At 37.6% G+C, this 17,512-nt stretch overlaps 1 protein-coding gene across 3 annotated transcripts in view; it reads left to right on the top strand.

The window, feature by feature from the left end:
* The first annotated feature begins 1,016 nt into the window (after nucleotides 1–1,016).
* The window catches only part of LOC121414046 (afadin-like), a 76,288-nt gene continuing 59,792 nt past the window's right edge, over nucleotides 1,017–17,512 (top strand). For all 3 annotated transcript variants that reach the window (XM_041607093.1, XM_041607092.1, XM_041607091.1), the window contains exon 1: nucleotides 1,017–1,313. In XM_041607093.1, coding sequence (XP_041463027.1) covers nucleotides 1,209–1,313 — 105 coding nt within the window. In that variant the 5' untranslated portion in view covers nucleotides 1,017–1,208. The remainder of the gene's footprint in view (nucleotides 1,314–17,512) is intronic.

Raw genomic sequence — 17,512 nt, 5'->3', positions numbered from 1 at the left:
AATGGTGCTACCAAAGTTTTATAACAAATAACTTTTTTTGAGAGTTTTTCTGGCTTTTACTGCTATCTATTCAGAAAACACAGTTCATGATTTAAATATCCATCTTTTCCTTTTTTCGTATCATACCTTATATAAGCGTTAACAATGAATTACGCATGGTCGAGAAGTAGTTGCATGAAAACTTGTTATATTTATTTATTCATTAACCTTATTCCCTTTGGATTATATGAATTTTAAGTTGACTTGTGTTGTTAAGAAATACATGCACTTTTTAAAATCAGATTATCAATTAATGAATCTATCTACTTAATACTGATTAACGAAGTATCTATCTATTTACTCACAAGGTTGTCATTCACCTGTATTGGTCTTCCATTTTCCACGGCTGTGCATTTCAGTAAGGAATCCTTATACGATAACATTGAAATTAAAGGTAATACTATACAAAAGAGTGCAATTTCTGAACACCAAAATACAATGAATGAAGTATATTGAAAAAAAAAGATGAGTGACGACTAACTTATATTTTATTCCGTTTGTTGAAAAAGGGGCGTGGTCCTTTTCAAACAAGTATTTTTCTAAAATATTACTCTATATTCGGTCATCACCGGAAACGCGTGTAGGCATATATCTATAATAGTTACATGTCGCACTGAGTCAGCAGGAATGTAGCACGAATCTTCCGAAAATGTCTTGACGATGCGTCATCAATGATGAGGGAATTCCTAAACAATAATTAACAAAAACAATAATATCTTTTTGGCAGTTTGCGCCAAGATTTATTTTTGAAGAGCGCCATCAGCCTACGAAGGCACCACATTCCATTCAAATAATTGATCTGCACATGCGCATTACAATTTTGACGCTGACGCTAGCGATAGCTGCCCAGTCCTGAAAAAAAAAACAACTAACGACGAATCTACGGACTCAATTTTGTACGTGTCGTATAGTACTTTACGCTATATACCCAGCTAGCTAGCTAGCTAAGCTAGTTGTGGCCATTGCAGTATGTACATCGACTTGTACGCGAGATCGAGATAGGATAACTTTAAAAACCGTTGCGTACAAAATCAACGAGGCCAAAGTACGATGAATTAAAAGGCCAAGAATGAATTCCGTTTTATATTGGATTTATTAACCAGGACAACCGACTACAAGGATATAAACGAGGATTTTACACCACTGGGAGCTCCAACAACACAGGCAAAATGGACCCCCGAAGCAGGGAAGAGGATAGAATGAGGTTAAAGCAGGCGATTCAGGATTGGAATGCTACTCGAATGGACCTGTTCGAAATTTCAGATCCTGATATGGTACGTTGGAAGCGCAGCGCTGCGGCGCGGCGATGGGTTGGGCACCGGTGCGCCCCAGTTAGTGGATCGTACCGAACCCTGTCTTTTCAACATGAATTCAAATCATATCAAACACATTATTTTCATAAAATACACCAAACTTTCACCTTAAATACACAAACACAGGTAGGGCCTACGTATAAAATATAGATATGTAAACAATTTTATAAAATCATATTTATTTTTTACGATAATATCAGGATTATCAGCTGTCTTGACTTGAGCTTCAGAGTCAGACTTCAGTTAAAAAAAGGTCCTAGGCCTAGGCTACGCCTAGGGCCTAGGCTTATCGTACTGAACGTGTGTTTTCTGTGGGAAAAGTTGAGAAAATAACAATCACTGATGAGCTATAACCATATTTTATCATTTTCAGAATAAGACTTTGACAGTGTGTTTTTGACCATTTTCATTATTTTTCTATTCAAAATTGGTAAAAGGGATTACTCTTCAAGGTTCAAGTTCCCTTTGCCTTGGAGTTTGCGGGTGGGACATCTGAAGGATGTAATTTTGTCCTCTTCAAAAGTGAAAAAGAAAAAAATACACATTTTCGCGGGCCGCCGTGGTTTGGACGATCGCCCTCCCGCCGTGGGGGTGACGCTGTGTGGATATCATACAGAGCTAGCACTGAAGAATGTACTTTTTTTCCTGTAAGTGTTCAAAGTCGATGACAAAGGAAAAAAAATATCCACGTCTCACCCGCGGTTGGGCTGATCGGCCCAACCGCTGTTGGGACGATGCATAGTTAGATTTCTCCCAAATTTGTATCGTAAAATACAAGCTACATGTAGCATTTCCGTCTTCCAAGCAGTTATGTCATTTAAGGAGTTGAATCAGGCATGGCCATGGAAGGGGAAGGGGTCCAGCAAGTATTGGAGTGGTTATCAGATATCAGACCTAAAAAGGCTACAAAAGAAAAGAATGTGTCCCGCCGCGATCATCCCGGAAGACCATCCGTGTTGGACGATTTTCCGACAGCCGTCGAAAAGGCCAGGTGGTAATTCTTGTGGGTTTAAGACCCATCGTCGACGGAACTCTGAAATCGGTGCGGTATGCGGGACATCTCTACCTGATATTGCAAATGCCATGACATACATGTAAAGCTTGTCGCAATTTAAAAAAAGAGAGTATAAAAAAAAGAAGATATGTATATTTTGTTATTCTTTCAAAACACAAATACCGGTTAGTGCAAAACTCATTGTGGATAGAAAGTAAATTTTGGTTTAGGTACATGTACATGTACATGTAGTCACATTACAGTTGGTCCAACACCTTAACCCCTCCCCCGGTCCCCCCCCCCCCCCCACAGCATGTGATCTCTCTTTTTTTCTTTTTCATCCATGCCACTGATTTTTTTATGAACAAATAAAAACAATAGAAAAGCTAAAAAGTGAACACAAGTCCCATGCCATGGTTCAGACTTAAGAGATTAGACAAAAATACTTCACTACTGGTTTGTATGTACTTGCATGTTCAATTTTGCATTGCACATGATTGTATCAAATATATGTATGCTCCTTGAAAACTTATTTTTCATTTTAATACTAGGATATTTCCGAAAGTGACTTTTTAAAATTGCAAGATGAAAGCTGTTCCTTCAGGTTCAGAACCTAACCACAGCTATAAAACTACCACTACTTTGTTTCCTATTCTGATAAAATACAAATTATCCAGCCTTATCCTCACTTGACAAAATCAGAATTATAGTACAGCTACATGTACATAACTTCATCTGGCTGATTTCCAAAAGCACTGGGGGAGATAGTCAGAGAGAAAAGAGAGACGGGCTTTATTTTTATTTGGATATCTTGCTTTATACAAATGAAAAAATATTCTAGTCCTAAAGAACATGTTGTACTGTACAGTACATTTGATTGAAGCCATCCATCTGTCCGTGTGATGTACTTTCAGTATAAACATCAGTTTTAACCCTTAACAAATGAATAACTGTAACAGAGCTTCTGATCAGTAATGAAGAATCCCATCTATTACATCAGGAAGCAATTCAATTTGAACTACTTCCTGAGAGGAAATCTGGGAAAGTGGAAATTGACACTCAATCCATGAGGTGGATAGTGAGTTGCATGTACTTGACAACTTCATTGAAGTGTAATGCAGTTTGCGGAGATCAATGATTGATTAATTTGTTATTAATTACAAAAATAATTTTGTTGTCTCACATTCATGTACTAATCCAGGCCAGGGGAGCGTTTCATCAACATATTCATCCGGAAAATAGATTCTGATTGGCTTTAGTGCAGTTACTAATGGTGGTAACTGTCGGATATAACAGAACTTGTCAGATTGTCAGATTGTCCTGGACTGGCACACTGTACACAGCTTCTGTACTTGACACTTCGGCACTGGATCTGTTCATTGATAAATATTTACATGTATTTGGCACTACTGACTAAAATAATGCCAAAACAGAAATACTGTACATACTTACATGTAGAGCCGTTTAAGGTGTACATGTACATGTTATGTACATGTACATAGGCCTACAAGTGTAGGAGAGGGGCATTGAGGCCAATTAAAATGGCTAAGTTCATGGCCTTGCAGTAATTCAAGCCCTTACCCAGTATTTTGAAGATGTTCAATTCAGCAGTATTGACAGTTGAAGGCAAATTTGCAAGTCTGCACGCAGATTCAGTTCACTGCACATGGATAAGGTGCTTCACATGGGTTAAGAAATGGGTGTGTACATGCATGTATGTACAAGTACACCATACATGTACATGTACACTATTTTAGAGTAACAACATATTTCTGAGGATTAGTGTTCAGTCAGACAATTCTATCCTTTTCTAATGAGATTAGAAAACTAAAGCTGTAATCACAGGGGCAAAGTTTGATTGCAGTGAGTGAATGAAAACTTGTGCATACAGTACATGCAAGTCCATCGATGCACTTGCTACTACATGTAGTACTAGGGCAATTGGCTTGTACATGTAGACCTAAAATGTAGAAGTTTTATTTAATACATGTATATATGTATGAATTGTGCACGTGTACTGTAGGCACTTGCAACATCATGAGCCTGATCCTGGCTTCATACATGCATGCCTGTGTACAATGTACAGTGTACATGTATATAATGTATGTACACATACATGTTCATGTACATGTACATGTAATAGGAGTTTTGTGCAATATAAATCCCTCCAATACATGTACCTGTAGGCCTAATTTAGCAATTACATGTAAGTTCAGTTTATATTAGAGGACAAGTCCACCTCAGAAAAATGTTGATTTGAACCAATAGAGAAAAATCAGACAAGCACAATGCTGAAAATTTCATCAAAATCGGATGTACATGTATAAGATTGTCCAGATGTACACTGTATAAGTATATGAAAATTCACATTGGTCAGGGGAAATAATGTACATGTAGATGTAGTTGGAAGGTCACCATACAATGACAGTCGCATACATTTCAGGCCAATTTGTACATCTCATCCAGTGTGCTGCTTTATCAACAAAATTAATCTGCCATACTTAACATTCCCGTGTCTACAATGTAAATCCAACTTAGGAATGCGAGAGGGGGAGGAGGAAACAGTTTTTAAACCTGAAGAAAATTTGAGGAAACTCATGCTCGGGCCCATGAGGAAATAAGTTTGGGCATTGGATTTGATGCATTTGGTAATCATTCAAAACTGAGCTAATATGTACACATGTATGTATTTCCTGCTCACCCATTTTGCCTTCAAATGATTTTCTAAAAAAAATTCAGTTTAGTGGGGTACTGAGATGAGAAGGGTCACAGTGTTATTTTCTTGTACGTAAAGTATACATACATGACATGTATAGAGTACAGTAGCTGCACTGGCAATTTGCATAATATTTCAGCCATATTTTCTTCAAGTGAATACATGTACATGTACATTACATCATGGGAATGCTCTCTTTCCACCGTCGTCGGAAGAAGCTTCTTCGTTACCCTTTTCCAGTCGGTAGCATGGCTCTTTCATTGCCCGACTTGTCTGACTCGTCAAGCGAGGCAAGTAAACGATGTGGCATCTGTGCAGTGCCTCAATTTTTATGTTCATTTCATGCGCTTTTCGCTGTCAAGGATGATTACATTTAATGTTATTACTAGCCTATATGTACATGTAGGCTACATGTACATGTACATTTATTTGCTGTGGTGAGCAACCTTACATGTACATGTATAAATTGTATTTAATAATTACATGTACATGTAATTTGAATGACTTTCAGGAAGATTTTTATCTTTTAGGTTTTTTTATCTTTATTACAAGATAGGCCTTGATTACAAGTATATGTGGGGCCTACACTGTACATGAGGCCTAAATTGTAGGTGATCATGCCTGATAATTCACATTTTGAATAACATACGTTCATTTTACATGTACATGTACATTGAAAATCATTGTTTCTGTGTACATGTTATGTGTACATGTACAACTAACTGTAGGTCCATCAATAGTATCGGATGTGGATGTGTAGGTTCTACAGTACATCCAGCTCTTATTGATCTGCTTGATTCATTTATTCAATAGAGCTGTCAGTTTCTGACAGACATCTGGTTTTGAAGCCTAACCAGCTCTGGTCACATCATCATACATGAAAAGTAATTACTTGTACAGAGCACAGACAGTGGATAGGAATGCAAGCTGCATTATGCCAGATGACAGATTCATTTGATTAGTGGCTTTATCACTGTCAAAAGCATCAAGCCTTGTTAAATAATTGCCCGCTATATTGCTCTTATTTTGCTAATTGGCCCTTGCCTTTGTTTGCAGTTTATGTACAGAAATGTGTAAAATCCATCAGGTCATCGGTAAGAATATGTAGGCTGACGTACGTGTACATCTCTTGGAACATTACAATGAACATGTACTTTGGAGTGCTTATTGCTGCCTCCATTGATTTGTACATGAGTGTAGTGTCCTTTATGTGAACTACATGTAGGCCATATGTATCAAGTTCAAGAAAATATGGTGAGCTGTGCATTGAAAACCATTATAGGCCTACCAGTACATGTACATGTACATACTACTATCATTCTCTTCATGTATTTTCAAGTATAATGTACTGAGTACCTGCAAAAGTTTTCTTTTTATGGCATTATGAAACATGATGAGGCAACTGATTGATGTACATGTATTGTACATACATGTACATGTGCTCTGATAAAAGCACACTTCCAGCTCTACAGGTGTGATGTGGTTTACATGTATGTAATGTACATGTATGTAATACATGTATGTGATCACATCATCACACTCAATCATAGGGGATTTCTGCTGGTATTTGGTGCATGTACAGTATACTGTACACAATAGGCCTACAATGAAGTGCACACTCTTTTCTAGTGCTGTTATCGTTATGAAAATTGATATATCGCTAAATATAAGTACTGATATAGTGATATCAATAACTATTGACAAAAGATAACATAATCAATACACATTTTTATGCATTGATTTGTCACAATACAGTAAAGGCCTAAAAATTGTGTACATGTACATTGTAGCCTAAAATGTGATGAGCATACAGTGCAACTGTTGACATTAATTCGGCAACTGGTGTGACCTGAAAATAGTTTTGGTGGTATTTTAAACTGAAGCTGAGTGTACATAATTTCCTTAATTACTTTTAATACCCCAACTGTTTTCAGCAAATACTTCATCCTCCCTCTATTACCAGCAATACTGATCTACTCTTAGAGGTGTGTCTCCATGTACGACACATGACTCACACAAACCCAGTGCATTCATCAGGATGAATCAAAGATATCAAACGCCTACATGTACCTTTTCCTCTGCTTAGTATTTCTCTGACCAAATATGTTGTACATGTACATGTACTGTACTTGAACAACCAAATGAAAGGAAGAATAAGAAAAAAATCATGTGAATATTGAGTCACTTAATGCAGGCATCTAATACATGTACAGTTGTACATGTACTCTGGCAATGTCCATTTTAAGGTTGGTGAATATAGCCTACATGTACATGTAAAACATAATATTAAGCCTCATTATAATTTCTCTGCAAATTGCCATATTTTTCCCTTGCTGCCCATGGACCCAATACTAGTTTTAATACAAAAATGCTTCTCCTGTAAAAGTACATGCATACATGTAGCCTTTTAAAAGTGTAAAAAAACAAATTGTGTCAGCAGGGGTGAGCAGGCCTTGGAGTGTAGACATTGTTCCCTGTACATGCATGTGCACATGTGTACATGTACACTGTACCGGGTAGACCTACAAATACAATGTACATTGACAGCCCTGCACATGAAGTATTACCTGTGGACATGTACAATGTAGGCATCTTCATGTACATGTAGGCCGATATACATGTACATGTACATGTTTTGGATTTGCAGATTTGTTTTGATACAGTTCGCCTACATGTACATTCAAATGTCTGCAAAATATCTACAAAATATCTACAGATTCTCCTCTTCTCGCTCAATGACATGAGTCTGACATTTGTTGTGGTAGAGCGTGGGCCCTACTGTATGAAGGGTCCATGGGTAGAGTGTTGCATTGTGTTTTTAGTTTTTACCTTTCAATACATGAGGTCACGCATGGAGATAGAATGGACATGCATGAATGAAAAACTATGCAGAATAGACATGGTACACATGGTACATTATGTAGTTAGTAAAATAATGTACATGTACATGCAAGGCTTGGCCTGAAATGATGTGTCTTGGCTTGGTATGGACAAGGGGCTTCAACTCCTTGTTTTTTTCCTAGTATACTATAGTTCTTACATGTACATCATCAGCCATTTACATGTAACAGGCCTTGGTGTAGGCCTACATGTACAGTATTCTGTCATGTTGGAATGAAGGATTGACTCATACAGTACTGTATTGGCTACCTCTATCTGTTTCATCTTGAGCAAAATGAAATTAATGAGTGAAATGGTCACTTGAATAAAAACACAAACAAACACTATCTTCATGTACTGTACATGGACATGATCAATTATAATGATTGTACTATTGCCTACATGATAACAGGCCTACATGTACATGTGCATATTTGTATGTAGGCCTACAGTATGTGTGTAGTATGCAGACCACATACCCTCCCCCCCCTTTCATGTTTCTTTTGAGACTTGGTCAATAATGCACAGTGTACATTTGAGTGGGGATTATTTGATCAACAGGTCAATAGAGAGCTGTTTTAAAGTTGAATTAAGAAGATGATTCAAAATATTGAGATATTTACATTAATAGCAACCTTACAACCCACCAAACACTAAGAGGTGATTCGACCCCCCATTTTCTTTTTTCAAAATAGTGAATTTGAACGATTTATCCCTACTCATTTTCCCCGAGTTCGCTCCTGCAATGCCTACCGAGACGGGTGTTCTTTGACAGTGCTGTTTTGTGTACTATGCACATACGCCTTCATATTTACTTTTGTGTCAAAACTTCATTTTATCGCTATTGATTTTATGTGAACGATGTTGAAAGGAAGTAATAATTATCATAAGACATATTGTCAATAATATGTCCCTACATTGTTAAAACTGTTCTTCTTTGTAGCAATTTTAGACGATTTTAATGCCTTGTTTTCGTTCCGGACTGTGTCCGTGGCGAAACAATTGAATAAACTGCAGTTGAAGTTGTATCTGCGAGCCGGAGAACTTGCAAAAAGGAAATGATTGAAATTATATTTATGGCCATACTATTATTCCAAATATGTAAATTCCCTCATAATGATACCATAGACCCTAAATGAATAATTTCAAGGCGAATAGTATGAAATTTGACCAAGATCTATTCACCAGTCGATAACGTAGCAGACGTGTTATCATGATATATTTATCCGCGTGTGACGCGGCTCTTGCAAAAAACACAGTTGGTTGCGGAATTGCTTTGTGCCGACCGGCCACCCGCTCCGGCGCAGCTAGCTGTCGAGCTGCCGGACCGCATACCTTTCATGCTGTCTTCAACTCACTTGCGAATTGCATTTGTATGTGTGACGGTGACATCTAGCGTAATTAGATATACATGTAGAAAACAACTCGGAAGGCCGAGAAGAATAGTAAGTTGATTCAAGATTGTTCTGTGGAATGAGCCATGAGTGGAAATGATCCACAGGATATAAAAATGGAGTCAAAGACAAAAGGAAAGAAGAAAAAGACGTCAGGGGATTGCTGCATGGTCATGAACTGCGGTTCGACCATACAGATATATGTATGGGGATGGTCTGGGGGTCGACATACCAGACCACTACCCCACTACAGTGCAGTACACTCAATTAATGCCTGGGTGTTGTGTGTATTGTACAGTATCGCCCAAAATAAAGTTGACACCCTTAACGCATGTAACGCCGCACCGGCCCGTTATGCGTTTATTTTTTCATTAACGTTCACGCGCGTTATTGCCAGCGCGGAAGGATATCAAACAAAAACCAAAAAAAAAGTACCTCGTATACTTACGTCGCATTATTATTGCGATAACGAACGCGATAATAGCGCAATAATCATGAAGATTATCATAAGATATATCGGCGCGCCGATGTTTTACTAAAACCTCGTGTAAATATCTTGAAATTTACCACCCTCTTGGAGATCGAAATCCAGGAAATCCAAGGGTGTCGATTTGGGTTGATTAACGGTGCGCTAGTTGACAAGTCAACAAACTGAAGAAGTCTCGGAGGTGACTTGGTTTGACCAGACCTCGGAGATGCCAGAACACTCGTCGTCTCGTGCCATCATGAGAATGCTCGATCCGTTCTGATTTGGAGTTCAGTTGTTTTCCCCCATGATTCATTAATATGATCGTTTTAACTAGTGTCACTTTTTAAGAATTCTCATTTGTCTTATCGTGTTTCACTTTCTTTAAATGCGTGTAGTTTGTTTTCAACCTAAAAGACATTTTGTCCAAGAGCAAAACTAAGAAATAAAAATAAAATGATAAAAAAGGTTTTCAACCCAAAATTATGACATTTCGTCTAAGAAAAATTTTGACAAGCTGAAGCAGAAATAAATAAAATGAAATGTTCACTTTCAAAAGAGGCCACATTTTTGTTTTCACGGCATTTTTACATTACAAATTTCAATTGTGATTCTCGAAAGTGGGGGGGGGGGGCAAGGGTTGTCTGCCCCCTCCCCGGGATCCGCCAGTGCTAGTGGATACAAGATAATACGCGGGTGTTGTACCTGTGTTTTGTGATGTTATGTGATGTTGTAAGAGAGATTGGCAAAGCGAGGGGGAGACACGCATAAAAAGATAATACACAGAAATACGACTTGAGAAACCACAAGAGAATGACACAATTAAATAGCGAGAAGCATAGGGCCTAAAGATAGTCCTTTAATTTGTCCCCAGATCAGGATGAAAAAAAATCAGCTCCCGCTTTGCGCTCGTATAACTTATTGGAAAAGATTTCAATGTTGCAGATCAGATCTATCATTTTCAGCTCGAGCTGAACTGTGTCATGTTCATGAGTCACACTGTAAGCAGACCAGTATATATATTAACTTCAGCTAACGCTTTGCGCTATATTTATTTTTTTTGCTGAGATACAAACCGTGATACACAATCATCTTCGGCACAAACATTGCTCATTACAATGTTTAATTTCCAGGGCAAACGACATGTTATTTCCCCCAATATTTTAGCTCACTCTTATTTGGGTGATATAATTTGTTAGTTAATTTCTTTGAGCTCTCTGACAGTTACTAAGCTTTATTCTTACACACAAAAAAGGTAAGGTTAGGGGAAGATGGGGCAAAGGACCCCAGGCTTTCGGGCAAAGGAATTTTGAAATTTGCAAAAGTTAATAATTTTGAAGCAGACGTTCGACATGGCGGCATAGTATCAACCATGAACTTGTAACATGTAAGAATAAAGCAATTAAAGTAACTATCACGGCTACATCTTGAATTGTTCAAAGGAACCACAAAAAAAAATCAGCTTTTACCTGCAGTTCAGGGAAACGGATGAAAATACCCCCCCCCCCCTTATTGGCGGAAGCTGCATCCGCGGCCCCTGTTTCTGTCAAGTCTTCGAGATCCATTTGATGGTGTAGTACTACGTAGCCGGGATTTATTTGGGGGGGGGGGGCGATGATTGCACGCGAAGTGTTTAACACTTGCAGAGCGCGCAAATTCTAAATAATTTTTCTTCCCGCTCGAAGCGTGGATGTTAAATTGCATTATAAAAAAAATAACAAATGCCTACTTTAGTATAATCAGATTTGATAGAAAAAAGATTCAGCAGCATTAAAAACAGAGTAGAAGACAAGTATGCTATGCAGTAAGGGAGAAGTAATCCTACCCGCGGATGACATAGATGCTCTGAAATTTCGAAGAGCAAAATTTCCAGGTCATATCATGGTAACACCAACAGGATTTGTTTATAATTGTGCTCTGGCATTATTAGCTCATTGCGTGATATTTAAACACAAAAGGAGGGGGAACATCACAGTGACTTCTCTTTTCATATCCTTTTCGCCGTTGTCAGAATAATGTTTTCTATTTCTATAGAGAGTAACAAAAGGTAAATCAAGTATCTTAACTCCTTAGCATCTCAAAACAATTTTGAAACATGTCCTGATCATTCGTTAATTGAATCTGAGATGTTTGTGACTTCTATTTCATTTCCTTTTGCCGTTGTCGGAATGTTTCTTTTATATTTCTTAGAGAGTTCATAACAAAAAGTATATAAAATATATGTTAACTCCTTTGCATCTCAAAGCAATTTTGAAACATATCCTGGTCATTCGTTCATTAATCTGAGATGTTCGTGATTAAAATCGTGAATTCTCTTATATTTTGTTTCCTATTTGCCGTTCTCGGAATAGTGCTTCATTTTATCTTTCTTTGAGAGTTCATATCGAAAGGTATTATTTTAACTCTTTAGCATCTCAAAACAATTTTGAAACATGTCCTGATCGTTCGTTCATTAATCTGAGATGTTTATGACTTCTATTTTATATCCTTGCCGTTGTCGGAATGTTTCATATATATATTTCTTAGTGGATGTTGCAAGAAAATATTTGCGATTCAATTGCAAATATTCTGTTACAATTTCACAACTGATTTTTACAACGTTAGCTGAGAAACCAGATTAATACCTTGGTCACATTTACTCTACGACGGCGAGTTGAAAACAGCCGTTTTAACATTTTTTTTTGGTACTAGCTATACATACATGACACAGGTGGCTTGAATAAAAATGAATAAAACGGCTGTTTTCGACTCGCCGTACGGCCGCCGTAGATCAAATGTGACCGTGGTATTAACTTCGTGTTTCAAGGCACAGATTAACAATCAATTACTAATTTGCAATTAATTACAAAACATAATAGTGATTGATTTAGGGACCAAGAATAGACTTGCAATTGATCGCAAGTTTCTTGCAACACACCAATAAAGAGCTCATAAAGAAAGGTATAGAAAATATATTTCAACTCCTTGCACCTCAAACACCTTTGAAACATGTCCTGATCATTCGTTCCTTAATCTAAGATGTTTGTGACTTCTCTTTTATTTTACTTTCTTTTCGCCGAGAGGTGTTGAGGAGTTGAAATATATTTTATACACCTTTCGTTATAAACTCTCTAGAAAATATAGAAGCATTCATATTCCGTCAACTGCGAAAAGGAAATACAATAAAAAGTCACAAACATCTCAGATTAATGAACGAATGATCAGGACATGTTTCAAAATTGTTTTGAGGTGCTAATTAAGGAGTTGAAGTAAATTTTATATACCTTGATCCTTAAAAACTAAGAAATATAGTCACTGCATACTTGTAACTCATATTTGAGTGATTTCGGGTGATTTCATGCAAGGGTCTAGAGTGGGCCATAATATGCCTGCACGTCTATCATGTACTGTGTTATAGAAGTGTTGGTGTATGGTTGAAGTTTAATAATGACCCTATATAGCTACTTCGACCCGTTGAACCTGACTGGGATCAATATTCGTCAATTACGCCGTCTAGCACGTTTTGAGAACAATGGACGAAGGTGTGAAAATCACAAAGCATCCAACAATAGGAAGAATCCTTTTCAAGATCTCTTGTGTAGCGGTTTGAATGTGAATTAACACTGGACGCCTGAATGGTCTAAAGAAATTACGCCTATTTTATCTTCAAGACAAAAAAGATAAATCAATGAAATAAATAATGTGTGTGTTTTACTTTTTACAAACGTGTATCAATTAATCGAACATCTTATTTGCTGTATTGATGAAGAGTACCAGGTCGATAACATGATTTATTACACCATGTGAGTTCTCAAATAATGGTACAAGATTTTAGAAAAAAAGTTTTGGGTGTCGTCTCGTTTATATCAAATCTCAGCAAATATTGAAAAGTTTCTGAAATGTCATTACTTTGAAACTATGCACTTCATTAAACGTGCACATCAGGATGGTCTCCCATCCTGATGGGAATACATTTTGCCTTGTCATGGGGAAACTCCCCATGTAAGGAGACAAAGGAGCTGCACTCCTTCCCTATCATTTCAGCGGAAAGGAAGTGATTACTCAGAGAATTCGGAGATGGAGGGGAGAAAGAGTATTAAGGTAAGGATCTGTCTATTCAAAAAACAAATGGAAGAAACATAAATAGAACGGGGGGGGGGCGGCGGAAGGAGATGTTTGCCAAATAACAAATTATGAAAACATTCAGGTCACTGTATCAAAAGCAAGTTCAAGTTCAACTATTCAAAATTAAAAAAATATATATCACATTATAGTAAAAATATAGGCCTACATGCGATGCAAGTGACTACAGTAATAGTATGATTTTTTTTAATGAAAAATATGCATATCCTCTTCCTCCTCTCCTTTTTTCTCTCACGTCATTTTCCTGATCACTTCAATCTATCGTAATTATGATTTATCATTAATCTTTAATTTATTTTTAACACTATCATGTTAAGGATTGGTATGTGATAATTCATTAATAAAACATAACTTGAAAAAAATATATAGCATAGATAAATTGGTTAAAGCCCCCCCCCCCCCGTGGTGCAAATCTAGCTGGTCCAACAGTTGGGTAATAACAACGTATATTGGTATATTCCATATTTATTATTATTCTAAGGTTGCGTATATAGAACATGGTTTAATCCTGACAAAATGGCTTTTATCATATTTCATTTTACTTTATTTTCACCATTCGTTGTGCCCAATTTTGGCTCCATTTACTCTCTTCCTTTCTATTTGTTTCAACGTTTCCTCTGCCTCTACATCGGGGGGGGGGGGGTACTTAGATTTGGACAGGGGTGTGCGGCTGAAGGTTCAAAACCAATAACCATTATGGGTCATTTTGGCTAAAAGGTACCCATTATTAGGGATTTATTAAAATTTGACCCCCCCAAAAAAAAATGGAGAATATGGACCCACGTTTAATTCCAGTATCTAAAAATTAGGGCCATGTTTAGGGATTTTTCAGCATAAAATGTAAAATCAAACCCCATGTTTAGGGATTTCTTTTTTAAAAAAAGCGACCCATTCCAGCAGCACATATGCCTTATTTCGTGAGTACCCCCCCCCCCCCCGGTGGTCTGAATGTATTCAAAATTTTCTGAACGCTAAAATATGACTTTATTGCTCATAATTAATTACCTCGTAATTTTTTCTATTTATGCCTCGACTGCACTGATTTTTGCTTTTTGCAATTTGCAGATACCATATTAAGACTCGTGAAACGAAAATTAAACGGCACGCACAAAATTTACAATTTGAAGCCAACACCGAGCTCTATCTAATGAAATTAGATCTAACTGTTGTCTTGTCGACGGAGAAAGGTCATTTGTTCGCGATTTGGTATATTTCTCCTTATCCTGGGGCTGGCTTCAAATTGTAAATTTTGTGCGTGCCGTGGAATTGTTTTATCACAACTTCCAAGTCCGGACGGCTGCACACGCGTTGATCCTGTTGACTGTATCCACCGTCTTTTGACTTGTGAGCTCCATGGGCACGGTACAACTACAAAGTACAAGAACAAGTCCTGCATTTGCCTGGTCTTGGCAGAGCCTCTCTTTTTCGAGGCTCAGGTTGTGGAGTAGGGATTTTCGTTTATTTGGTTCTCTGGTTATTTTACTGGCATTTGATCTATTCATTACTTTCTAATACTGCCTGGCCAGGGTTAAACTTTGGGGGAAATTGCAGAATTTTCTGTGAAGGGGGGGGGGGGGGGGTCGAGTACAAAATTGAAAATCAAATTCTTCGCAAATGTGGATGCATACGTTATAATATATAGCCTTTAGGTCAATCGATATCAGCATGATTATAGGTAAATAAGAGTAGGTCTTATCATCGTGTCGGCATATCATGTTAAAGGTGTGCTAGCTCGGAAGGACAAGTGGAAAAAGTATATAGATCAACCAGTTGCCTAATTGTGAATGTGAAAACAGATCCTCTTTTTAACTTTCAATCCTAAAATTCAATTTTTCTTTAAAATTTTGACAAATGTAGCTGTACCAAAAAACCTAATACAAGTTTTAAAATCATATTTCTTGGGGGAAATCCATGCAGTGCGTTTCCTTCCCCTTAAAAATTCCAAACTTAGGCAATGAACTCTTAAGAAGTCACCATGTAATCAATTTTTGCCCACGTAATGGCAACCATACGACAAATAGACCAAAGGAGAAAAATTTGTCCATTGACATCGTTTGCTATTATTATGTTACCTGGTTATTGTTCATTCGTTCACTGTTTGAGGTTCATGGGTGGAATCTCGAACCAATTGAAGAGTTGCAGCTCTGTAATTACTGATAGCTTGAAGTAGAAGTTCGCCTTGGTGAGAAACACGCGGTGAAACTGTTCAGTATAGGACCTACCTTTAATTTTTAAATGGAATCTCAACAAAACACAACTGCATACATGCCCCCTCCCCACTGCAATGTCATCACCATCGCAATAATCATCATTGACATATAATCATCAAACTTTTAGGATTTAATCATTCTCGGCACCTTCATTATCATCACCGTCAACATCATAAAACATTAATTAATCATCACCGAGGGGCCGAAGCAGGGGATATATCCTATTTTCATAGGGTGCATCAATAATTGTCCACCGCAAAATATCCTCAGATCCGCCGCCCATGATCACTGTTTGCTATTCTCGGGATTATTTCACATTGGCGGCGGGAGCAAAAACATTTAGGGGAGGTCCTAAATTTTTTGACACACAAAAAAGGTCATCAACCTAAATTTTAGGGGGAACAAAAACCATCTCAAGGGAGGGGGGGGGGGGTCCACGTGAATTTAGAGTGGACGCAGGAAACAAAATTGACAAGCAAAAACAGGTTATCAACAATAAAATTTAGGGGGCACGCCCCCCGTCCTCTGCTTCCGCCGCCTATGTTATTTCATAATTCTAATGATCAATTAATAAGATCATTGTTACCATCCCATTATCTCAACATAATTATCATCATCACCATTCTTGTCATTGCCACATCATTAGGATCACAATCACCGTCATTACCTTTCTTATCGATAATGATCATCACGATCATAAAAACCAGCACTGTCATCACATGTTACTCAGAAAGCTGATTTAAAGACTTCCCAATTCGACGAATTATTCTCTTAATTGTTTCAAATGTAAAGCTTAAGTTATACCTCTTTAATAGAGAGGTACAATCAGTTGCATCGTACTGATAACTGCAAATAATAATAATTGTAATTATAGGGCTAGGGTCTCATTCGAAAAAAAAAAACCCGCTATAGTGGTAAAATTAATAACATCGATGAGTATGATAATAATCATAATAGTAGTAATAATGATGATGCAAAAAGCTATGTGACTCTAAATACGGCCCTTGAGATTTGGTTCAGCCAGCAAAGAGTCAGCATCAGGCAGATGGAGGGGATTTTCAAAGACGTATACTCGGACCCTAGCTAGAGCTGGAGAAGGAAGAAAGAATAAAAGGGATAATTATTGGTTGGGTCTGAGCATGTAATAGGTCCATGGTCTGAGGGACGATTGTGAGTAATCTTTTCATCATTACAATGTTAACAAGTGCTTTGCTTGGGACAGCTGCACTGGCAAACAAACTCGTAGTCAGCGTCTATCAACCCATTTCATTTCGCACGCGCGTACGGCGGAGAACTAAGGCTAGTAACCGAGATCGTTTGCTAGTAGTCTGGACGGGCATGTAATGCGCGGACGAGTAGATTCTAGGACTAGATTCGT

This window comes from Lytechinus variegatus, chromosome 4 (assembly GCF_018143015.1).
Source record: "Lytechinus variegatus isolate NC3 chromosome 4, Lvar_3.0, whole genome shotgun sequence".
NCBI classification, from domain to species: Eukaryota; Metazoa; Echinodermata; class Echinoidea; order Temnopleuroida; family Toxopneustidae; genus Lytechinus; species Lytechinus variegatus.
The sequence above is the reverse complement of the archived record's forward strand: the minus strand, read 5'-3'. Positions and strand labels throughout refer to the sequence as shown.